Raw genomic sequence first — 25,649 nt, forward strand, 5'->3', positions numbered from 1 at the left:
TCATAGCGATGATGCTGATGCCAAACACAAAATTATCTAAAACGGGCAGCAACGAAATAATTGGGAGTCCAGAAAATGTCTACTCCACAAACTAAGTGATGGATTTTTCAAGTGCATCCTCTATTCATCCCTCTTGTAACAATTAACACTCTCTTATTTCCTCATAGAAAACATGAGAAAAGCCAGCCATATTGTATTGTAGCTAGTAGTATTGCTGGTGTTTTAGAACTAGAACTAGCTGCAATCAAATTAGGACGGCATTTTGCAGCAGGGATTATCAGCGTGACAAACGAAATGGTCTTTTTGTTTTTTGTTTAACCGAAGTTTATTGGCTCGTCATTGAGGTTGAACTACTAATTCAATTTCTTGATTGATTTAAGTTGAACCATATGTACAAAACTCTAGGCCTAGCCAATTCTCATGTATTATTTGTTCATTCACATTTACTCTACCCAGGCAAAGTGACCTAGAAACTGGCAAAAGCCCCAATTGTAGAAAGTCCAAATGCTGAAGCAGCTCCCAATTTTAGAAAGTCCAAATGCTGAAGCAGCTAATAACAATAATAATAGGACAGGTATCCTAAAAGGCTGAAGCCATGAAGGGTACGTTTGTGGTACAGATGGTACTTAGTCCTTCAAACATAAAGCATAAACAATCAAGTATTTAGCCACTGTGAATTACACCTGTGCACTGATCAGCAATCTGCATGTGCTCTTCTTTTTGGCCATGGCCGAAGCTGGCAACTCAAAGATCTCCAATAATTCAAGTGGGAAGATTGTGGAGTTTTCTCTTTTCTGTTGGGCAATGAGGTGGGGTTTGGGACTGACGGGTTGTGAAATACACATGCACAACAAGACAATCAAGAAAAGAAGCAAGAAGGTGTAGAATTATTCTACTAGTTTCTAAGGTCTACTATATGCATGATGGATTGGCTTTTAGATCTCTCTCATTCGTGCATGCCCCAATAAAGCTGCTCGTTTTGTTATGTGAAAAAAGTAAAGAGGAAGAATAGAAGATCGTGCTTTGCTTTACTCTTTTGGCCCTTTAGGAACGAGGTTCCATTGAGGAAAAGGAAAGCGGACCTTCCTTGTTGCCTGCTTTCTTAGCTACTCAATTGAAAATGGTGATTAAGATTGATACTGAAGCTTCTATATTAAGTACATGTAGTACGACGATTGTAGCTCTTTAAAAAGTATAAATTCATGTTTTAGGCCTCCCTAACTCTATTTAATTTTGAGTCATGCCCATATGTGTTCTAACATCTAATCAAGCAATAACCATAGTCCCTCGATGAATTAGTATTAGAATACCATTAGATTATTGATCCATTCGTCTTTTTGACTGAAACACTAATTCTTGTATATGTTATAACAAGTAAAATCATGTATTGACAATAAAGCGCAACCTAGTTGGTAAGACGTTTCACCTGTAATTGACAGGTCACAATTTCGAGACGTCAAGGAAAATAAGTGAAGAATCACTGTTAATTCTCTTTAAAAGAGAAAAGGGAGTGAAATCATGTACTGTACGGTTGCAAGAAACATTTTTCTTTGAACTTTTGTCTTTAATCTCTAAGCTACCTGATCATTGCAGCTGAATGATAAGATTGAGGGGCGAGAAGATATTTCAATAGTTTCAACAATAATGCAACACAAACAATTTCCACTCCTCGAACAAGGACAAGGTTTCTGCAGAATCGAGTAGAATGTCAGTTGGTTAGCCCACAGCCCTTTTGAATTTTTTCAAATTACTACAAAATTAAATTGTTTCCATTCAATGGTAGGGTCAAGCAAAATAAATAGTAGTACTTGAAGACAGCCCTAATCAACCTTTTTGGGCATTTAAATGCGCATAAAGTATTTGTTTGAAGGATCCAGTCATTTTCTTTGTACATTTAGCATTATTTGTTATTCATTATTTGACTAACTCTAAAAGAAAATGTTAAGTAGCTGTACGTTTCCATGCCAAGAAAAGCAGTTGGGCAAAAAGGGTGCACCACAAGATTTAACAAGACGCAATCATTTCCACCAACCCAAATAATTGATCCTTTTTTAGTTTGTTTGGAAGTATTGTGCTAATAGGTATGCCAATGCTATATATCAAACCCTTTTTTTATTGTCCATATATACGAAGTATTTCCTTTTATTGGGATCAAATTAGAACTAAAAATCTCTAGAATCATGATTCCTAGTTTCTTGAATTACAATGTTTGGGAACAAAATTAGAATCATGTGTACTATATTTGAAGTTTATGTACTTCATTCGAACTTGAAAATAGTTGTAGTAACCGAACCTCTTTTAACATTTTAAGTGACTCGAATTCCATGTGTTCAATTCCATAACCCATGAAGAAAAAAGATTTTGCAATTGGAGACCAGTTTCAATTTTAAATTCAAACTCTAAGGAACAAAAAGCAGCCTTTCTACAATTCAATATTTTTGAAGTCTTTTACAATTTAAAAACATGGACAATCATAGCTAGACCTCTGGTGTTGTGTCCATGAATTTCCCTCAACAAGATTCTGATATGCTGTTGTTAGGAGACAATTCATGGACCCCTTCTATAACATAGTACTGCAGCTTTTCATTAGCATAAAAAATAATGCAGCAGAAAAAAGATTTTATATTCTTAGAAGGAATTTAGAGTTGAAAGATGGCATTCTGTGCTAGGAACAGAGAAGTTTCTTCAGGCTCGAACATGGAGGTGGTTGGGCTCTCGTGCATTCCGGCCAGCCTTATTCCAGCTGTGTACCATAGCAGCCAGAACGCGGCGGGGTTTCTTCTTGATTACACAATGAACATGAAAGGCCAAGACAAGTGATTCAATATAATTGGTTGTAGCCTTCTAGCCTAGGTCTTTTTTTTTTTTAAACAAACGTTCTAGCCTAGATCATGAGATGTATTTTTATGACTTTTTTTATAACAACTACCTCAAATATCATACGGGTCTACTATTGCACCCTCTAAATCTTTTTAATAAGAAAAAATTTAAGTGGCTTCAGATCCCATCACTCTCACAGGTTAAGGTATGTTTTCAAAATCATAAATTACTTACAGAGTTCTTATAGATCATTCATCAATACGTACAGTTCTCATATCGATAGCGAGATTTGAATACACGATTTTCTACGGAGGATCTATTATAATGTACTCTAAATTTTTTTTAATAAGAAAAATTTTTGAGTGGCTTCGAATCCGTCACCATCACAAGTTAAAATATATCTTTAGAACCATAAATTACTCAGAGAGTCCTTATAAATCGCTTATCAAGACAATTCTCATATTAATAGTGAATTTTGAATACACAACTTTCTATGATTATGAAAAAATAGCACGTTCTTACTAATTGAGCTAACTTATGCAAATAGCCTATGAATTCTTTGCAGATTAGGCACCACTATTCTTCTCATTCAAATTTCGAATATGAGGCGTACAGGGTTGAACACACAAGTATTTGATTATCATATTAACTTTTGGGATTGCAATTTGACAAGTACATTTCTGTAAATGATTATTTTCTCAAGTTTCTTATATGTCTAAGCTCAGGAGTACTCAGTGGTATTAATAGTGTGCTTTCATGCCCAACAAAAATGCAAAAAAGGGAAAAAAAAAGAGTAAAATCTTCAAAGGAGGGTATTTTTTTTTCAAAAAAAAAAATCAGTCTCAAAGATGAACTTTTGACCCAAATATATCTCATTATCATATACGCGCCCTGGGACCAAATCAAACTCATAAACAACTCACAAGGCGACATGATAGGATGCAATTGCAAACAACAACTCCTTGAGAGGGAGCCAGCTTTGAGCTCCCACCTCTTTCATCTCCACCGTCCGATTCCCCTCAAGATCTGTGATCATCACCAGTGGGACACGTGGTAGCTAGAAACCTCGAAACGTGGCAACTACTCTCTCTCTATTATTGGTGTTATTCTTTGCAATAATTGGGCCAGTCTCCTTTTTGTCATTTGAAATTTGCTTATTACCCCTTTCCAGTTTCCCCCCTGTTTTTGGCCCATATTTTAACAGCACCCACAGTTAGAAATTTGCTTTTTTTATATATACTTTTTCTGCCCCATCTTTTCCAATTTTCTTCCCCCTTACGTAAAATGAGTCTAGTCTAGTGTTACCATACACCAACCAATCCCCAAAAAGAAATTAAAATAAAAAGAATAGCAGAGGTTTTTCTTTTGGATGTTAAATTATCTATTCAATTTTCCAAGATACATGATTTTCAGTCGTTAATATAATTTTCTTATTTTTTTTAACTTTTTATACTTGAAAAGATATCGATACCACATTTATATATAGACACTACTTCATAATCAACCATGAATTTCATAGTACACTAGTAAAATAACAATATATTGTACAACAAGCCTAATCATTTATTTTGAATATTCAATTTCAAGTGATTTATTTGAGATAATTACTGTAACACTTTTTTATAATATGGTGTATGTGAGATAAAAAAATGATTAAAAAGATAAAAAAGTAATTAAAATTTATGAAATAAATTATTTTATTTCAAAACATTTCAATCCAAACACACATGATATTTAGGCATCAAGATATTTTAGTACTACATTGCATATGCATTGAATAGGTTTTTCATTTTCAAACCTCAAGGTGTTTTAGTGTTGTCTTCATGGGGGCCACTCAAAAGATTTCATGTTTTTCTCCTTTAGTTTGAATTTCTTGAAAAAAAGGCCTATATAAGTTGAACTAAGCCGGTGTAAAGAAAGGCCTCAAAGGAAGTAAAAGAAAGTTTGAAAGGGCAGCTTTAGAATTAGAAACCTTTTCCCCTTTTACTACCTTTGTTTGCTGTAAGGCAAGGAAAGAATCCATTTCTTGGAGGGAAGTTTCTTCCAAATCTTAAAGTACCATCTCAACCATCTTTTACTATAAATTCAGAGTCTCTTCGCCCAAGTTTTCTTGCATGATACCTCTTCCAAATCAAGCCATTTTCCTTTGTCATACCATTTCGTTGTTTCCAAAGCTAAACCATACCTTAATAAGAACCAGTAGTTTCTTTTAGACTTGCAAAAAAAAACAAAAAAATATGGGTGTTAGTGGAACTTTGGAGTACCTTTCTGACATGGTGAGCAGCGGCCATAAACACAAGAAGAAGAAACAAATGCAAACTGTGGAGCTCAAAGTCAGAATGGACTGTGAAGGATGCGAGCTTAAAGTCAAAAAAGCTTTGTCTTCATTAAGTGGTACGTAAATATCATCATAATGATCACTTTGATGGAGAAAATTGTACCGTATTTTGATTTTGACAAATTCTTCTCCCATTTGCAGGAGTTAAAACTGTGGAGATAAACAGGAAACTGCAGAAGGCAACGGTGACAGGATATGTGGAACCAAACAAAGTGTTGAAAAAGGCTAAATCAACAGGAAAGAAGGCGGAGATATGGCCATATGTACCATATAACCTGGTGGCTCAGCCGTATGCCGTCCAATCTTACGACAAGAAAGCACCTCCGGGCTATGTCAGAAAGGTGGAGTACCCAACAACCGGGACAGTAACAAGATATGATCAAGACCCTTACATCTCCATGTTCAGTGATGAGAATCCCAATGCTTGCTCCATTATGTAATGCATATATATTCAATATTAATGTAGGAAGATTAGAACTAGTACTAGATGCCCTTTTGCAATATATTGCAATATAGGCACTCTTTTTGTCAACCTTTTCATAAATATATTTTATATTTTTTCTCTTGTTTTTTGGCCTTTTATAAGGCTGTTCCATATAGGGTTTCGTTAGACTTTGATTACGCAATGAAGTTAATTGTCAAATTTTAGTAGAATTTGATGTGATGGATGAGCTGTATTCACTTGCAAGTAGATTAATTGTGGAACGTAGTCTCGGGTTATATTCAAATTTTAACAATAATTGGTTGTTCCGACTATTCTCATGCATAACATCATAAAGGTGCATCAAAAGATGTGGCAGGTTTGGCAAGTAATAAGAAATTGCATAAACAAAATCCATTAACGTAAACAAAAAAAAAATAAAATTGATTACTAAGTTTTTGCCAACGTAATTGGTTACAAACAAGTTAGTAGGGGAAAATCACTTTAATCTTGAGATGATGTATCAAAGACTAGGACTCTTTGTCTCTTACATGTCTTCTTCTTAAAATCTTTGACAGTAACATTTAATTTGATTTTGAGCAAAATGAATCCAGCTTTTAAGGGTCTTTCAAAGTATTTAGTGGGCTTATTTTAATCCCATTTAAGCAATTGATGGCTTAGATTTTTTTTTAATATGGGTCTCGGCAAGATCTTTTTTTGCATCATGAAAGCAGCTTCACATGCCCTTTTCTATAGTTTGTTAATAATGATGTGAGCATTTATTGAATGTATTATAAGGCTTTCAATCGTCAGCAAGATTGGAACTTGGCTTTTAAGTATTAAATCTGCTGCAGAATTAGAAGATTGTTCCTTAGATTACAGTACTATTACAGAAAAAACAATAAAAAAGGAAAAAAAAAGAGAGAGAAGATTATATTAATACTAAACTAGTGATGTCTTACTTTGTCAACCCTCAGTTTTAAGTAGCCAGGGCATGACAAATCTCAAGGACAATGCTACTATCTTGTACGAGTTTAACTTTCTAATGGTATGTCAAGATCAAATTTAGCAATAAAAAGAAGGAAAATTCTCACCAAGATTACATGAATCATGCTTAATCGTACTGACTGATTGTGAATTAATACATATCACTTCTAGTTGTCACAAAGTGCATTCCATTTCCTTTGCTTCGTTAATAGTTTCTTGCCATTTTCTAAAAAATCTCGAAATTTCATTTTGGAACAAAATTAAAAAATGCTACCATCAAGAAACCAAAGCCAAGCAAAAGCTAAACCTTACCTGGTCTCCATAATAATCTAATCCCTCTTTTGCTAGTTGCTAAGAGAACAAGTCTAAATGTTCAGCTATTTGAGCAGGTAATTGTCTCAATGCTTGTCTCCTAAATGGGTTCACTTATTAAAGAAAGAAAGAGAGAATAATTTAAGTAAAAGGGGTTTGTCATACTAGTTGAATTCAAGTTTAGTTGATCTCATTTCATCAGCTACAATGATGGACTTTTTTTTTTTTTGGTTGTTTTTTTTTGGGGGGGGGACAAGGATAAGAATACATAAAAAATAACCACAACCTGTTCAGTAAGAGTATATAGCTGCAAGATACCCTCCTTAGCCATCAAAATCGACCATCAAATTCATCTATTAACATATGTTGCTGTTGAAGAAACTGACAAATTGAAACTCTGCTATCAGCTTAGTTGGCAAGGAGATATGGTAGACATTTGCACAGAGTGCAAGTCTGCCTACATTTTAACAAGGGTTCTTTCAAGAAAAGAAGCAGCAGAAAGAAAGCACTAATTTAATCAAGAACTTTTCCTACCTTCTAGTAAGGTTAGAGATATTGGTGTTGCAACTTTGATGTTTGAATCTGATCATATATATTGAATCTAAGCATATCAGGAAAAATGATCTGCTTACTTCATTTGTTCATCTTTGTGTAGAGCTTGTGGTCCTATTATAATGTGTCAATCTACATCAGGAGTTGAAAATTATACAAATAGCTCTCTCACTGAAAAGACCGGATCAACAAAATTATAAAAGGATTGCATAAACATTATTGTTTTTGTGACGCATTGTAAGAACTGTTCTACCTTTTATTTTCTGAGGTACTATAAGAACTGCTTACTATTTTTAATCCCTAGCAAACCAGCAATTAATAGCAAAAGATATTTCAAAGTTCAATGAACAATTTAGAAAATCATTAAAGCGGCAACCTATTCGAGAAAAAAAGCTAGGTAGAAGATGAACAATTTCTCTGGCATACAAAAAGAGAGAGAGAGATATAGGGATCTCCCAGCTAGGATCTTTATGTTTGTGGGCTTTGATAGGATCCATGAATTTTCAGCTTGTGCTGCCTTTTGAAGCAAATCCAGAGATTCCAAGTGCTAAAAGGAAGCTTAAATTTGAAGAACTAATAGGGCTATTTCAGCAAATATATACCATGGTAGAATTTTGCGCAAGTTTGTTCAGTAGCCACAGGATAAACCAAAAGGCTACCAACAGATTAATAACTATGACTCGCTCATCCAAAAGGAAAGAGTAACTACTTAGAAGATCAGACAGACTGCAAACACATCATATAGAAACTTCTCTGTGATTTACCTTCTTTCTGGAAGACAACTTGAAGATATCATCGGGGAAAATTAAAATTCTAAATTACCTATCAACAAATCATCTAACCATTGTCATTTATGATGAGAACGAATTCTTAATGCACTAAGACAGATCTTTTACATAGTATCTGGACTCTGTAGCTGATCAATGGCAAAATTAATGCAACAGGAGCCCTTGTAATTAAGCACTGTCTATATATCTATAGACAGTGGGCAAGCCAACTCAGAGTAAGGACCGAATTGAAGGTTGTTCTAAGAAGGACGGTAAAGAATGGACTTATTTGTATGCACTTCTGTCCATCTTGCTTAACCTGTTTCATGATTTTAAGCTCAAAAAACACCACAAACTGAGTTTCTGGCTAACTTTTATGATAAATGACAGAGATTAGATTTGCCCTTCCAGGGGTTTGAGAATAGTATACTGGTTCATGATCATAGAAACTTCATTTACCACAGAAACTATAATAGGAGTCTGTTCCACCAAGGAAATTTTCATGATTCTGCTTTCTTTTTTAACAAATATCAGGCGTTATACAAGTTAAAGTACTAGCTAATTGCTTTATCTATTCGTGATTTCTGGACCTTGCTGCCTGAACCTCCAAGATTGCCATACCACAGCATACAGCCAGAATCTTGCCATTTGACAGTACTAAAGAATATCCCAAACTTGTCCAATCGTATCACGATCATTCGATCAAGACAGTAACCCTTTTCGGAGTGCAGATAGGGAAAACTCCTGCACAAAGCGCCTGCAAGTGTAGTGACTCAAGAAGGAAGATGAAAAAGTTCTTTTCAAGAGCGACCATATTACATGTAGAACTTTTCACCTTTGAACTCATAACTGGGTAAACATACCATTACTTCAAGGCTCCTCCAGAAGATTCTGCAATGTGCATTATTTCAGTTAACAAGTTCTGTTCTACATTAAGTTCAGTGTTCCATAAGTTAAAGCCAAAAGTATTCAGGGAATTAGGACAGCTGGTGCTAAAGGCATGTTACTACTAAGCTTTGCATTTCAGAAATGAGAAATGATAAGACAATAAGACCTTAATTCCTGAGAAAATAGTTCAAAAACTCACTGGAGTAACTTGCTGCTTTTAGATAACGTTCATTTTCTATTTCCCTTGTAGATATCAACAAACTTTACGTCATATATAAGTGTTGCATTTCCAGGTATGTTGCAATCCCCTGAAGAAATCAAGATAACTGGCTTTAGGATTAAGACAGGTACTGCTAGCATGAACCAGTGCCAACGGTCATTTATTCAGAGGCTACAAATAGATCTGTTCTGGTTTTGTATTATGTCTTAAATCTGTTTGTCATTAATAGGGGAAGTAGGAAGATAAATATATAGATCTACCTTGTTATTGCTGGAAGATTTTTCAAAGTAAAGCCCACAAGCTTAGAAAATTAATATCTTCTGGATGCTTTAGCTAATTCTAAGTCATGAGATTGGCTTTTCTAACGACTTCTCGTGTCTATCATATTAGTCATTTAAATCCCACCTGAGAAGCAGCCAGCTGGTTCTGGTCCATATGCCAATCGTGGAGGAATTTGAAGCTTGCGTTTTCCACCTATGGAAAATGTCAAAATGAATAACCCTAAAGATAGAAATAGCACATTAAACAAGCAAATGGCTTACCAACTTGCATTGGAGGGACTCCTTCACCTCCCAAGATTCCTTGATCCAATCCCTTTATTACCTAACAAAAACAGAATTTTTTGACCAAGGAAGACGTAGAAATCAAACTTCAATTTTGTATAGAGTAATTTTCCAAGAATCTTAAACTGTTCTTAACAAGATCTACATCTTACTGGAGATAATCTACATTCAGAGGTAAAAATGGAAAAAATGAAAATTTTGCATGGATGCTGAAGGAGAAGATTTCTACTGAGGGACAATGATGAAGTTATAACCTCTCTCCCTCTCTCTCTCATTCAGATGCACAAGAGCTTCAAAGAATGCTGCAACTGTTTGCCCATCGTGATAGCAGATGCATTTTGTAACAGTGTAAAAGGCCTGTTTGAAGCCATTTCATGATAGAAGCCCCGACTTTCTTTGGCACTAAGCCATGGTGACTCTTCTTAATGCCTGTTGTTTCTATGTGAATCATGTATCTTAGTGAGTTGCTAAGCTATAGCCTTTATGCCTAAGCCAAGAAGTTAAACTCTGGTTTATTTTCCTTGCAAACTAACTGGTAAAAGACCTTGCAAACATAGCTATGCCACTGACACAAAATCCCTAACTAAACCGTATAATGTTACACACTTGATCAATGCACTAGGTGCTATGGACCACCTTTATTTCCTTCTATGCATGCTGAAATGCATATGGGCATCAGTCAGCAGTAAAATAATTTATACATACCATCTGCATGTAATTTGTTCTTCTGAAATATATGCAGGTAATGCTTAACAACAGCACTACCAGGCTTTCTTATTATGCATCAACAGAAGCAATGTAATAAAGCAGAAAGATACATCAATTATACTTGAGAAGGAAAGAATTTGCAAACCTTGCCCACACCAATGCGCATAGTTAGGGGTCTACCACGTTTGTAGCTACTATCAAAAACTATCCCACCATCAAACCTTGCAGTGTAGTGAACCTGTCGGAAAAAGCAACATTACAGTGAGAAAATGGTAGATATTTATCAGTTCTACTTTTTGTCCCTTCTCTCTTTTATGATAATTTCACTAGAAATTATGATAGACCAAAGGATAAATAGAAATTTCAATCACAATGAAAAAGGAAAAAAAAAAATGCACTTGGACCAGTAGAGAAAGGAGAACATGGTTATTGACACCATGCTCTTAAGAGTTTAACTTTGAAAGGCCGTTGCTGCTTACTGATTATCCTGGAAGCTACTGAAAACCAACACATGATGAATCTTTTCAGAGAAAATAAGTGAAAAGGGCTTGCTTTCAAGGATTAAAGAAAATGAGGGGCTTAATTTTGGTATTAACTATTAATGCATACACATTGATTGAGAGAAAATACCCCTCATTAGAATTAGCCCAACCTTGCGCCCTAATTCTCCAAGGCATTTTCACCGACTTTCCCATCTTCTTAGCAACACAATGCAGAGAAAAACACTTGACATTGTCAGGACTCTCTGAATTACTATTTCACTCAATTCCCCAGACCATAGATTGTCCAACATGAATTTAAGCACCCTTCAAATAAAAAAAAACCACCCTCTAGTGTTTGGTCAAATTCTCCCCTCTCCAAATAATCAGTGCTGAACCAATCATCAGAACCCAAATCAAGAAGCAGCTCCAATTCAAAGCCATTCTCAAAAAAAAAGGAGTCAGCTCACATGTACATCAATACAAGACCGAAGTTAAACTGTAAAGAACTCACATTGATAAGTTCACCACGAGGGGCCTCAGGGCCAGAACCAACGGCAATATCACAATAACCAAGACCTGAGCGAGCATAACTGAACTCACAAGGGGGATCAGCTGTGGTGGCATAGTACTCAATTCTGGTTGCATTTGCATCCAATGGTGTTGAACTCACAACTGAAGCAGCTAAAAGTCCCAACCCCACTTGGCATATCTGCTTCTTGCTGATAAGAGTGGTTGAATTCAGTGAATTTGACGATGCTAATGCAGTTACTCTGAAGGTAGCAGATGTGGGTTTGGGTCTGAAGGCTTGGTAATTGGGATTTGGTGTCACAATGGCTGGAGTTAGCGTCGAGACCGCCATTTTTTCTATCTGCTTGCAACTGAATTTCAATTTTGATAGTGGATGGTTTTAGTGAGTGATGCGTGGGCCTTGTTGGATGTGTTGGATATGGTCAGTATTAGAGAGCAAAAAGGCAAAGTAATAGCAAGACATTTTTCCCTCCACGGATAAAGAAATTGAGGGAGTCATGGGACGGATTTGAGACAGGAACGGTTGCAGGAAGCAGTCGTTCGGAAGGTTGACGGTCAAGATTTGATAAAAAAAAAATGTAAGGTTCAGATTTCATTTTATATATTATTTTTCACATTATGTGTAGGGTTTACAAAATTTTATTTTATAGTTACATGTTACGCAAAGTGAATTACATCGTGTGCAAACTGAATTACATTTTGTACAAAATGCACAAAATCGCTCCTGACGGTTTCTCTATTGATTGTTCCTGCCCCAAATCCGATATGGGACCATTTTAACAAGAAAGTTGCCGAGTTAAAATAAAAGGAAATGTTAATGACTCTCAACAATATAATACGATTTTAGGCTATCATCCAATATAATTTGTTTGACAAAAAAATGCACTAATAGTAAAAAATTAGTATAAAAAAGGCATAAAATATGTCACTAATATAACTGATCTAAAAATCACTAAATTTAACAAAATTACAAAATAAGAAAATTTTTATTATAAATCACAAACCATCTTACAGGTGACTGTAAATTGAATCGACAATGGGATTCTTTTTGCGTTATTAACCGGATCACACATAGTGCCATTTAGAAGACTGTCATTATCATTTCTTTTGTGTATTTCCAACCCGGTTTACTCTTGTTTGTTAAATTGGTTGCTAGCAGTGAATTGAATCAATCTGTTGCTTTATTTGTAATTTTGCTGGCTTAATTGGTTCTTTTTTACTCTTTTCATCGTATAGATATACACATGAATTTGGTAGCGTTTTAATAATTACCTTTCGAATGTTGATATGTATATATATACACATAATACAGCTACTCATGTTAGAAGTTAGAACCTGTAATCTGTGTCAACCGATTGCACCAAATTGGTACCTTATTCTTCCCGAGGTAAAGATGTTACATGTCATTGTAGCATAAGTCGTGAGTATTTTCCGGTTACAAAACTAATTCAAAACAAACTCCACCACCCTTCAAGATGACACGTATCATTAATCTTCCAGAATCACCACCAAGCTTTCCTAGACGACAGGGTCAACCAATTTGTTCAATAGCTCTTCTTCCTCCTCCTTTCTCCCCCATTCTGTACCTTCTGATATATTGATAACAATTAGGAACGATTTTTTGAAATTCTTGACCTTAAAGCTGTGGAACATAGTCCCTAGATTAAGCTTAACAATGGGACGTGTTAAGCTTCCAATATCAAGAATTGTAAATAACACAAATAGACAAGTAACATTTTCCAAACGTAGGAATGGAATCCTTAAAAAGGCTTATGAACTTGCTGTTTTATGTGACATTGACATAGCCCTTTTCATGGTATCTCCTTCTGGCCGCATTAGCTACTTCTCAGGCACCAAAAGGTATTATGTAATTCATACAAGAGATTTTCATGCATTTTCTTAATGGAGAATTACTTATAATTTTTTTTTTCTCAATTGCTGGCTACAGAATTGAAGACGTAATGTTACAATATTTCAATCTGAAGGATGAGGAAAGAGAATCGGATCATGATTCAGAAGGGTATTTTTTTAAAATTTATTTTTCTACCTTCATTTCATTATTGTTGTGGTTAATATGTTCTCTTGTTCCTTTTTTGTATTTTTTCCCCTTGATGAGCAATAATGCGATGCAACGTTCTTTTCCAAATTTGCAGCATTGTTCACGATAAAGAGGTAAGGCAAATCTTAATTTTCAATGATACTTATAAATTTGGACGAGAGAGAACAAGAAGCTCAAACTTAAATGTTGCACCTACTATATATTGCAGTATGTAATAAGCACCTTAATGAGACTCAAATCTGAAGATGCTGCAGCTCAAAGGTCGTTTTCTGATCCTTTAATCCCATAATATGGAATGTTTTTGCTTTATTTTCCTTTTATATGAATACCTTTCTCAGTTGGGATGGTATTGTTTGATAATTCTGATGTCAGTACTGTCTTGGATCAGCTCTGAAGTTCTAAGCGCACAATCACAGGTAAAAAGGCAGAGTTCATAAGCTTGGAATTTAGCTGCAGTCTTCCTTAATTGAGGCCTTGCTTTTATAGTAATGAGTATCTTTTTTTGTTTTGTTTTGTTTGTCTTTAGGAATATAAACAAGAAATTATGAACTTGCAGCATCAACTTGAAATAGCCAAGGAACAGCTAAGGCAAGTTAGGAAATTGATTATTCTAAGGAGACTTAATTACTACTTAGATTCTGTCAATTTATGATTTATTTAGCTTAATACATCTAAGAATTTTAGGCATCAAGGCTTAGAGTTTCTAAATAACTCTCTTTTTTTTATGTTAAATTCGAAGATTACTGGAACCAGACCCACAAAAATTTACATCGTTAGGCGAAATTGAGTCATCTGAAGAGCGCCTTTCAGAAGCATTGAACCTTGTAGAGAAAAGGAAGGTAAAATCAGCATCCCATTTCCCATAAGAAGTCCTCTATCTCTTCCTACATTGTGGTTGACAAGTCCTATATGCAAAATATATGATTTTACATTTTTCGTATATTTCTTGTTTTAGAGGCATTTATTGACCGACCACTCTTCAAGTTATCAAGAAACTGTTGAGGTAAGTCCACAGCTTTTTCCGTATATGATTCTGCATGCTTTTGGATTCCATATTGTGATATTGATGATCATTTCTTTCTTTGGATTCAATCAACTTCTTTTAACCAGTGCCAATAAAGTTTAATACCCTTTAAATTTTTGTTATGCTGATTGCAGCAAATAAACTCAGTGGTTCAGTATATAATCAATGCACAAGTAGAGGGAAACAGATCTCTTGAGAACTCGGAATTTAGTTCTTGGCTTGATCAGCATGGCCATAAAACAGACGCCAATGGTTCAAATTGTGTGTCTGTTGGACCTGATGAGGCATCTTTTATTCTTATTAGGTTTGGACTTTTTTTGCCTATCAATTTGACACAAATCCTGTTTTGCTACTCTTGTTAGCAAGCAGAATTTGACTTTTGACATATAATCCATTCTTAGGAATCAGTCATCACCACAAGTTCAGAATTCGATGTGCCACACGAGTCAAAATGAAGAAGGGTATCACTTTAGCAGCTTGAATCATGACTGCCCTCCACAATGGCATGGCTCTGTTGAAATATTTCAACCTCCTTTATCACAAGAAACTTCAGTCTCTCTTGTAAGGGCTCTCATTCTTTGAACCATTTATGCTATCATTGATATTTGATTATTTCATAATTATATGATTGATGGTGGCATATTAGTTTGTGAGTTAGTTTAGAAATTTCAGAAATGCATGTAGCATTTTTTTTGAAATTGCAGTGGTACAAATTTGACAATATCATAAAATCTAAGAAGTTCACATGGCTTGGCCAAAAACATTTGTAAAACTGACAAGTAAACATAGCTAATGTGTGTTGATGGAGCTATGGCTTAACACCATTAAAATCACTTGAATTTACGGTACAAATGAAGCAACTTTATTTGTTTATTTTTTTCCTCTGTATCATTGGATGTAAAATTGATTGAACTTCAATTTCATTAACCCTTGTATATAACTTGACAGATTCTAAACCTTAGCAACCAGCAAAATATTAATGAGACGTTATGAATCTGAGAATCATTTCACGAATGAACAATGGAAAAACCATGGAGTTGAAGATCTCCTCATTCTTCTATTCTAAATGATCATGATTAAAGATCATAAAATTCATTAATTATAAATAATATGTTATGCACCCATAAAAGGGAGATCCATCCTATGTTGTCACCTTTCCCGTGAAGCTAAGAACTTGTTTCTGAAATTGTGCTCAAGAATCATATGTTTTCAACATAATCTTAATATTGCTGTTTTATCAAACTAAGAGACATTATTCTCAAACTTGTATTACTTTTGCTGGTATTAGATTAAATCAAGAAGTATCAAAACTGGGGATTTGCTGCTAATGTGATTTCATATATATATCTTATGCCAGAATGGGATTTCGAGTACCAGTGCCATCTCCATGACACCACCATCTCAGCATTCTAAATTTGCATCAACTTGTCAACCGCTGCGTAGTGAAGAAGCTGCAAATTACGAAACTATGGAATGAATATTTTTTTTTCTGTCTCCAAAGGTTTATCTGTTAAAGATTTAGGCAAGAAGAAACACATTAGCTTTTCTTCTTTGGATTTTGATGCAACAGTTTCAGATGAGCCTTTTTGCCCGCCAAAAAATATATATATATATATATATATATATATATGGTATAACGTTTCCAATCAAAAAACAGCGTGTTGAAAAAGTTCAATGCTGTAATTGCGAAGGTAAAAGTGGTTCAAGCTCAAACCATGACAGAGATGGTTTGCCCTTTTCAGTAGAACCGGATAGAATTTGCTTCTCCGAAGGCATATTTAAACTTGTTTCTTAGTCTGAGAACATGATAATCCATCAATATAACTATGCACATAATATCTCTTTCTTTCTTTCTTTCTTTTGTCTCCCTATATTTGGTGATGCCATCTATAGTGATAATTATTGATGAATAAAAGCTTTTATTTCTTTTTGTTGCTCAAGAATGTACTATTGTTGCCTATACTAGGTAATATTGGTACTTTTTTTTTTTATTGGCCATAAATGTTGTACCATTAATATCATCTTTTTTTCTTAAAAGTTCATACCTTTGTAAAAGTAAAATTGATAAACAAGTATCTAAAGACTTCATTACACTTGTTTTTGTTTTGAAAATGTACATCTTGTTAACTTCTTTGGCATATCCTTTCAACAACAAATGGATCTTAGTTCTACTCTTCACAAGGAAAAAAAAAATATTGCATATCATCAAATAAGGTTGTTGTTTCCACTTCAACCTTCACTATGTGTAAGTAGTATGATTTAAACAACCCTCATTGTGTTCATGACTCTATGAATCTGTATAGACAAGCTACTCATGCATTGATGATGCATATGACATATGCAATAAATTGAATCACCATATTTGATTCTATTCCTTTCTGTACACAACTTGTTCCTGTGCACAGTTCCCCTGAATATCAAGGGAGGGAGGGATAAAGCTTATACAGAAACTCTTCATTAAGCATACCATTTTTCCATCTCTGTTTCCTCGAGAAAGGGATATTTGTAGCATCATATCGGATACTGATGAATCAATTTAACAATCCCAAGTATATATTTATTGCATGAGACAAAATGAAAACACACATAAGGGTCCACGTTCAGTTAAGATAATGTTAAACTCCACCACCATTGGATACCAAATATAACACATTCAGATAGTTTACATTAGGCTCTTGAAAGCTTGTCATCAAGCGATTGTCACTTGCTGTGGACAAATGGCTTGAGTTTGAGCTGAGCCATGCCCTTGGATGACCTGTTTCTTTTCCTGGAAAGAAATGAGATAGCAGCATATTGGTTAATATGTGTTAAACAGTAAAAGGCCATTACACTTATATTAGCAAAGCTAATTGTCAATAGAAACAATGGGTAAAAATTAGTTGTATGGCTACTAACTTGATGGCTCTTTCCACAGCCTGCAAGTCGAGTCTCACTTTCTGAAGATCAGCTTCAAATGACTGGCATAAGAGTAGGAAATAATTCTTCAGTAATGGGATGATAGTTAAATACATGAAAAAGAAAGCTAAAGAATAAGTGATTAAGGGGGTTCCTTGCATTACCTCAAGCCTATGTTTGCAGCATCCAAAAAGATTCCCCAGTTAAAAAAAAAAAACAAAAAAAAGTTAGTAAACATTGTAACAAATCCGTGAGAACCCATGATATAGTAGTTATATGCATAAATCAGGGAAAAAGAATTATGTTTTATAGTCCAGAAAGAAGGCCAATGGTGTGGGTGATTTAGGGCTTAGTTTTGAAAATTTGGGCGGAAAGGAAAGGAAAGGGAATGGAGAGAAAATAAAAAAAAAGACACTTGTTTGAGAGTTGTTTCATACGAACTCTATCCTTGAATGTGTTCTCAACGAAATTTTCATAACATATGTGTCCGAAATCATTTTGTTTTTTTTTTTCTAAACTCCTAAATAATATTGAAATCTCTTTCTTTCTCCTCTTTTCTTTTCTTTTCTTTTCTTTCTTGCATAACTTCAAATATCTCTTCTTTTCTTTTCTATCCTAAATTCCCAAACCAAGCCTAAGGGTGGATTGAGGTGGGTAGGGAAAGGGATGGAGAGCAAGAAAAAGTGAGAACCAGGCGAGCGCTGCACAACTGCGACAAATGAGATTCTGCGACAATTTGCTGAGTATCTCCTGCAAATTCAAAAGTACAAAAAAAAAAAAAAAAAACCCATGAAAAATATGCTATTCTCTAAGTTGTTAAAAATTGACTTATGCAAATGCTCTAGGATCCATTTGATAAGAAATGTAAATTACTAAATTTTATCCTTTACACTGTGATGAACCATGGTGCAAAATGTGAATGAGTACATAATAGCAATCAGTAGTACATTATTTTGAAAAGTGTGAGAACTAACATTATTTTGTTAACTATCAAAACTCTAGTCTAAGTGCATTAGGTGGTTAATTTGGAGATCTATAATTTTGATAGTTCATTGTATTCAAATCAATTTAGAGATGTCATTTTACCTCACGAAAACTCGTTCCACTCTGGTAGTTGGTGTTGTTAAGGATGCCCCTGTAATTTGAGCTGTAAAAAAAAAAAAAAAAAATTCAAAAGGGAACAATAACATTAACGGTAAACAACAAAAAAAATAAAAAAAAATTGACAGTTAACACTGGGAAACTAAACTCATATGAAGTAGATAAACCTTTTTATCTTACATCATAGACACCATTAAGAATAATTTTCTTCATGTAACCGCTTTCGATAAACGCATGCAGCCATAATTAATTTTGCCATTTTTAATATGCATCCAATGCAAGATCTTTACCAGCTACATCAGAAGTTCCTGTATTCCAATTGATGATTGGAGTGAAGATCAAGCTGAGACATATACGCCTACAGATTATGATTCATGTACTTATAGCTTACAGTAAGAAATTAAATTTGTATGCATGTAATAATCCTAAAATTTTGGTGATTAATTTTTATGATAAATTTTCATTCATGCATGGCTTTATTTTGTTTTTTAAAGAACAATTTGAAACACTAAATCGACCGGACGACTCGAACATGTTATGTTGGATGAATTTTCTGCCATTTTAAATGAAACTTGTTAGGAATTAGCAAATTCCAATCAAATTCTCATCACCTAAATGTGCCAAATAGAGAGAGAGATTGGAAGGAAAAAACAAAAGAAAACTAGAAGAGAAATCAGATCCATAAGGAAGACAAGGAAATAATCTACCTTTTCTTGATCATTGCACTACTTTTGATTTTGATCACCTTTGGAGCCATGATTTTCTAGACCGACGAAAAAAGATTAAGAAGAGAGAATGTGCTAAACCAAAGGATTCAAGGAGGATGAGTGATCAAATGAGTTGAATTTATTAGGGAGTTTTCCTTGTTTATTTTTTTTATGGTTATTTTTTTTTTGCATTCAGCAAATTTGTACATATCTATCTAGTATGACGTTGGATGGCAAGATTAATTTCTTGCATGAACAAAACTTCTGTAAATTTAAGGTCACTTCCAACTACCATTTTTAATGCTAGTTTGCGTACGTCTTCCCCATTGCCCAACTGTAAAATAAAGCATTAATAATGGATAAAAGATATACTGACTCTACTTTTAGTTCTCTTATAAAAATAAGATTTAGTTTGAATTTTTGAACTGGAATTAGAAGCAAAATCATATAAACTCACTATGAGCTTCATCACACTAAAAAATAGTTCAAGAACATGACATCATTTCAAGAGTGGGATGCTGGAGGGTAAAGTTTAGCACTTTTACTGCCATAAAATTATAGCAATAGTATAGATTTGTTGTAAATCTAATAGACAATCATGAACTTCATACATCTAAACTATATACACCTAGAGGACTATCAAATTCTCTAACCCTTTTAGTCATCTTTATCTTTCTTTAAGACAAAATTTTCTCACCAATTTATAACATAGCTAGGAGGAAACCTAAGGAAGGAAAAACTTGATTCAATTATGAGTTCCCAAGGAATTTAAGGAAGATCAATTTATGGAAACTCTTGGCCACCTATTTTTCTTGTGTCCATATTCCAGCTATGTGTGGGAACAAGTGCAACAAAAGTGTTTGATTTACAGGCAGACTCTTGAGTGGGATAGAGAATTGCAATGGATGATTATGCATTGCTCTATATGTTTCTCAAGTTAAAAGGATGACGTTTGCAGCCAGTGTGTATCACTTGTGGTGGAGCAGGAATCAACAGGTGTTTAAGAAAATATTGCATTCTCCTGAGTATATGGTTCATATGATTCTTAAGGATGTTCAAGGCCTAGTAATAGGATGGAAAAACATGAATAGAAAGCAGGAAAATTTACAACTATACGCTGAACTTGATATTCCTTTGCGTCATTGATATTCCTTTACTAATAAAATTTTTAGTAAATACCTTCCTATGAAACATTTTGTATATCATGATTGGGGCATTTAGAATGGTACAATATTCATCTTTGTAATCTTTTCAAGGAAAAAAATCAATAATTCAGAATTCAAACTCAAAAAGACCAAAAAATTTAAAAAATTTTATTTAATTTAAATGACTAATATTAGAACCGATTCAACACAAGGACCATAACCATAATAATCTTACTCATCTTGTGTAAAAAATATATATATATATAAAACGTTTTACCTTGTTTTGCAAATGGAATTCCAATCATCTATCCTTTCAATTTAGATGTAACTTCATAAAAAAAATCAATAGAAAAAATTAAGAATGTCAAGCTAATTGAAAGTTGTCCCAACTCTTAAAATTTGTCTTAACAATGTATGGTATTTTAACACATAAACTGAAGCTTAACTAACTATTTTGTCCAATCCTCTACATAAATAAATCGAGAAAGAAGATGAAAAGATGTATAATTCAAGTTCATTTTTGAAATTTCTAGGCATTATGCCAAACAAGTTAGCTATCAAAATCCAAGTTGAAATTCTCATCAATGAGTAAGTCGCCTGACTCCAGCATTTCATTGTCTTCAATTGCTTCAATCCTTGATGCATCACCTCCTAAAGCATCCTAGTTCAATAACAACATAAAAATTTAAGTACCCCTCAGTCATATATGTGCTAAAGTTAAAAGTAGATAAGCAACCATTCGAAGAAACCATTTCTTTCTTTGGCCAAAAAATATGTATAATTAAATAAAACCACTAACCTTAATAGTGTTGTCCTCAAATAATGAATCACAGGAAATTCTTTCTGGCAATACTAGAATATCACCTTCCTCATTTGAAAAAGCCTGAAGTAGAAGATGACAATCTCAAAATTTTGTGTTATGATAGATTACATGCAAAATACTTAAACAATAAAGCATAATGCAAATGTTAAGAGTTACGTTTAGATAAACAATTTGGAACTTTTTCGAAGTAAAATTTGTTCTTATGCAATGCTTATTACCTTAGGATGGTCTAAGTTGGATGGTGGCAGCTCTATAAGCATTGGGTCTAGTAGGTGGTCCTGTTTTGCAAATTCAAAGATCAATTGAATGCATTCATGACAAAATGAAAATAAATGTTTAATTTTGTATCGGTGAAGGTCATTGTTACCATTTAGTTTGATTCAATAATCTAATTTGTCATAAATCTATAGTGTGTATATAATAATGTAAAAGTATATTATACAAAAATGATGAGACTTGTGAAGAAGTAGCAAGGATGAGATGAAAACTGTTGAAACTTGAAGAGGTAAAAATGAGCTCGTTTTATGAAAAAGCATGCAAGTCACTTCGCTAAATATGAACAAATTAAAGGTAGTAACACATCAACTACATTTAGTGTTATTGGACATGAACAACTCTGGCAAATAATCACCAGTATTTATAACTTAGAAGAATTAGACAAATCAATGCTATAATTGTTTATCCAAGTCGATATTTTGAAATTGTTCCATTATACGATTTGTTGATTACATGGTAGAACAATGCATATTATGACTTATAAAATGTTCAAGAAACTAGTAAAATTTACCTATATGGAGTAATCGAAAGATCAAGTTGTTTTGTGGAAGTGATTTCATTTCCTTTAAAATTGAACAAGAATGGCTCCACAGGTTCATCTCCCAATAGTATATTGCTATTCTGGTCAGGATTAAGAATCAAAAGATGGTTCAATTTTTTTTTAAAAAAAAAAAAAAAATTCCATGGTCATAATATCTCAATGTATTCCACTTTAGCAGTGACTTTTTGCAAAGCTTGGAGAAGATTCTTCTCACACCATGATAGGTAATCAAGTGAAGTGGTGGCTCATATTTCCTGAACAATGACAAGTTAAAAGAGAAAATGTTCTCCAAATAATGATCAAGTGCTTTCTCGGTTTATTTATCATAAATTAAAATTTTCACTTAATGATCAGTTCAGCCATTTGTAATTGCAATTTCTCCGCTATAATTTGCAATTCAAGATTTGTTAACAAAAAAGAATTATAAGTAAAAAAAACATTGGTCTTTTGTAGTATATGTGTAAATTCTACATATTATATAGCTCCTAACCACATTAAATCAACACAGTAAAAATACTCACCTCAATTCTAGAAGAAATGGATCAAGTGCTCGGTTGGTATGTGGTGGAAGAAGTAGAAAAGTACCAAGAAAGAACTTCAATTAGTTATCTTCATGACAATTTCTTAAATATCATAAAATTAATCATGAATATTAGACAATCCCTTATAATGTGTTAAATAACATTAACAAAATATTGACTGTTATACCGGGAACTAGCATATAAAACATCTTATATAAATATGAGTGAAAAGTCAAACTTGTTTGAAAGAAGCATAACTAAGTGTAAAATTCTCTTGGTAATTACTCCAAGTAAGTTATTTGTTTTCACAAGAAGAGAAAAAAAAACCATAAAAACAAGAACATTCATTTTTCATGATTAAAGGGCTAGATATATATATAAGACAAAGCATACTAGTAGTTGCAAAATTGTACACATATCGGACCTAATTTTTCATGTTTTCATTTTCTTTGCTACTCGTGGCAAAACTATGTCACGAACAAAAGAATCTAAATGAAACAGGGGCGGTGAAAAAAATGTTGAAAACTTTTTCGTGATTAGAAATAAATTGACCAATATTTCCATTTTTTAGATGGCACATCAACAATTAAAGTCAATTAATGTTACTTTTTCAAATCATAGTGATACACGTAATGTTCATTGTGTATATGAGCCTTTATGTATAAAGATATAGAAACAGCCTAAACCCTTATCTTTTTTTTTTTTTTTCCCAGCAACGATCACAATTGTATAACATATTCTATCATTTATCTACAGGAGAGGGGGAGTCTAAAGAGGTTTGTGTGTTAGGGACAAGTAAGTATGCAGACTTGATTAGACCAGAAGGGTGCTATGGCACCACCCTTGAACTTTTTTGCTGCAGATGGGGGTTGAACCCCCCGCCTACCTCAGCAGTTGCCTAACCCCTTATCAAGATATTTCAATTTTCCTTGTTCACCGTTGATGTGATTAAGTTGCAGCAGCTTTTGTATCTTTTAACCTTTAAACATGCAAAAAAACAACTGCAGTATGTTTCACTTTTTTTGACACTACATGAGCTACTCGGATGATCGCATTAACTTGTAATGTGAACACTAAAATTTGAAACTAGTGGCTTATGTAAAGTCTGTCCTAGGACATTGCCACATAAGTTGTATTTAGAGCCTGCAATACATAGAGGCCGTTTTGCATCTTTTATATGACAATCTTCTGTCGGTTGTGATATAGTGAAGATCAATATTATGTTGTCATTGTCGTACTAGCCAATGGTACTCATAGTACATTTTCTATTTCCTATGTTTTAGGAGTCCTTATCCATCAGAAGATTCTATGTATTTTTCCCACAAAAAAAAGGGAAAGGAAACAGAGTATCACCACATCTCTAGTTCCTTAAAACCAGGTTGAAGAAATCTGTCAAATTAGCAGCTCCAATGATGGCTGCCCTGTGCAGTGGCATCATTCTACAGAACTATCAACATCTCTCATGTCAAAGAAAGAAACTTTAGAGTCTCTTGGAAGTGCTCTAATTTCTAAATCTTATGGACATAATGATATAACCTATAAAGTAATTAATTTGTGACTTAATATTTTAATTGATATTCAATATAAACAAAGAGAACTATGCTTATTTATTCATGATTGATTTAAAGAAGTTATTTCGGGTTTCACCTCAAAGGTTTCCAACAAGTATTGAAAATATTACTTTTGGCATTGAATTAATCCAAGAAGTACTAAAACTCCATGCTGCTAATGTGGTTTCACAACCTGAGCCTAACGAAATTCTGAGTACAAAAGCAGTCTCAATAACATCATCTTAGTATTGTAAATTTGCAATAACTTGTTAACTATTCCCTAATGAAAAAGTTGCAAATTGTGAAAGTAGGATAGCTTTGAATTTACATAAGAAGAAATTAACTAACTTCTTTATTTGTATTTTGATGCAATAATTTTATACGAGTCTTCTTTGTTTACTAAATTATTCTTCTAATTTCCTCAAAAATAAAAAAAGTATTCGTCACATTATATATTTAAAAATATATAGTTTCAAAGTACAACAAGGGTTGGATAATATCAGAAACATCCCCTAAGGTTTCTCTTAATATCACTTGGCACCTCTAAGGTTTTAAAAATATCACTTACCTCCTTTACTTTTGTTATTTGTACAACAAAATTTTTAAAAATCCTAAAATATCATTTTGCTTGCTAAATAAAAATATCCCTAAACCACTTCGTCTATTTCAAGAAAACCATCACCTAAATAATAATCTCTAATAGTACTACTACATCATAATGTTATACGCTTATAGCCCATAAAAATATAAATTTTAAAAATAAAAAAGATATTTTCTAAACAATACACTTGCACCAACTTAACTCTATATACTCAAAAACTGATTTCTTATCAACTGTATATTTTTTTCCAACTTCTTCTTAACTCATGCCTGAACCTTTAAAATTGTATTGATCATTATAAAAATCAACTCAAAATAAATAAATCATCAAAAGTAAAAGATAATTAAAATTCAATTTATTATAATTTACAAATGAAATATTGCATAGTCATCCAAAAAATGAGTAAGAGAGAATGTTGGAGAAAAGGGAAAGAGAAAAAAGTGACTTTCATTTCTTTTTTTTTTAATTTTTGAGCTCCATTTATTTGATATGTGAATTATGTACCAAATGAAGATTAATATAGTCTTTTTAAAATTAATAGCGGAGATAAGTGATATTTTTAGAATTTGAGGGGTGTCAAGTGATATTAGGAAAAGCCTCAAGAGAGGTTTCTGATATTATCTCCAAAATCAATACTAATGAGTACCTTCTTTTTCTTTTACTTTTTTTTTGGGTCAAAAGTCAACTTTTCGCATGGCTACTTGGCTTGCATGGTTCCCATTTTTTCTCACTTTGTATCTGTCAACTTTCATTAATTTATGTTGCATTACTTCAGTTTTTTCTTGCTGAATATGTCAATTGACTAAACAGTTAAGAAAAG

The 25,649-nt window shown here is 33.5% G+C and overlaps 3 protein-coding genes across 6 annotated transcripts; 2 read left to right on the forward strand and 1 right to left on the reverse strand.

The window, feature by feature from the left end:
* The first annotated feature begins 4,764 nt into the window (after nucleotides 1-4,764).
* On the forward strand, nucleotides 4,765-5,846 carry LOC113778085 (heavy metal-associated isoprenylated plant protein 23). Its single transcript, XM_027323353.1, has 2 exons — nucleotides 4,765-5,214; nucleotides 5,300-5,846. Exons 1-2 carry the CDS (start codon nucleotides 5,058-5,060, stop codon nucleotides 5,596-5,598), a joined length of 456 nt encoding a protein of 151 aa, XP_027179154.1. The 5' UTR covers nucleotides 4,765-5,057; the 3' UTR covers nucleotides 5,599-5,846.
* Nucleotides 5,847-8,595: 2,749 nt separating this feature from the next.
* Nucleotides 8,596-12,006, reverse strand: LOC113777756 (photosynthetic NDH subunit of lumenal location 4, chloroplastic). 4 transcript variants are annotated; one of them, XR_003469210.1, is made up of 7 exons: nucleotides 11,570-12,005; nucleotides 10,722-10,814; nucleotides 9,848-9,908; nucleotides 9,711-9,779; nucleotides 9,285-9,393; nucleotides 9,061-9,088; nucleotides 8,596-8,954 (listed from the first exon to the last, which is right to left on the reverse strand). XR_003469210.1 is itself a non-coding variant. In XM_027322948.1 (6 exons), the coding sequence occupies exons 1-5, from the start codon at nucleotides 11,915-11,917 to the stop codon at nucleotides 9,063-9,065; spliced, it is 597 nt and encodes a 198-aa protein (XP_027178749.1). In that variant the 5' UTR covers nucleotides 11,918-12,006; the 3' UTR covers nucleotides 8,596-8,954; nucleotides 9,061-9,062. The 4 variants fall into 4 exon arrangements, 3 of the variants coding, with proteins under 3 accessions (XP_027178749.1, XP_027178747.1, XP_027178748.1); XM_027322948.1 differs by lacking the exon at nucleotides 9,285-9,393 and having other exon boundaries at nucleotides 11,570-12,006; XM_027322946.1 differs by having other exon boundaries at nucleotides 8,596-9,088.
* A 1,255-nt stretch (nucleotides 12,007-13,261) lies between these two features.
* Nucleotides 13,262-16,146, forward strand: LOC113776748 (agamous-like MADS-box protein AGL104). Its single transcript, XM_027321810.1, has 9 exons — nucleotides 13,262-13,446; nucleotides 13,535-13,606; nucleotides 13,740-13,758; nucleotides 13,984-14,061; nucleotides 14,172-14,233; nucleotides 14,385-14,484; nucleotides 14,601-14,648; nucleotides 14,804-14,953; nucleotides 16,027-16,146. Exons 1-9 carry the CDS (start codon nucleotides 13,262-13,264, stop codon nucleotides 16,144-16,146), a joined length of 834 nt encoding a protein of 277 aa, XP_027177611.1.
* Nucleotides 16,147-25,649: the final 9,503 nt, after the last annotated feature.

This window comes from Coffea eugenioides, chromosome 7 (genome assembly GCF_003713205.1).
Source record: "Coffea eugenioides isolate CCC68of chromosome 7, Ceug_1.0, whole genome shotgun sequence".
NCBI classification, from domain to species: domain Eukaryota; kingdom Viridiplantae; phylum Streptophyta; class Magnoliopsida; order Gentianales; family Rubiaceae; genus Coffea; species Coffea eugenioides.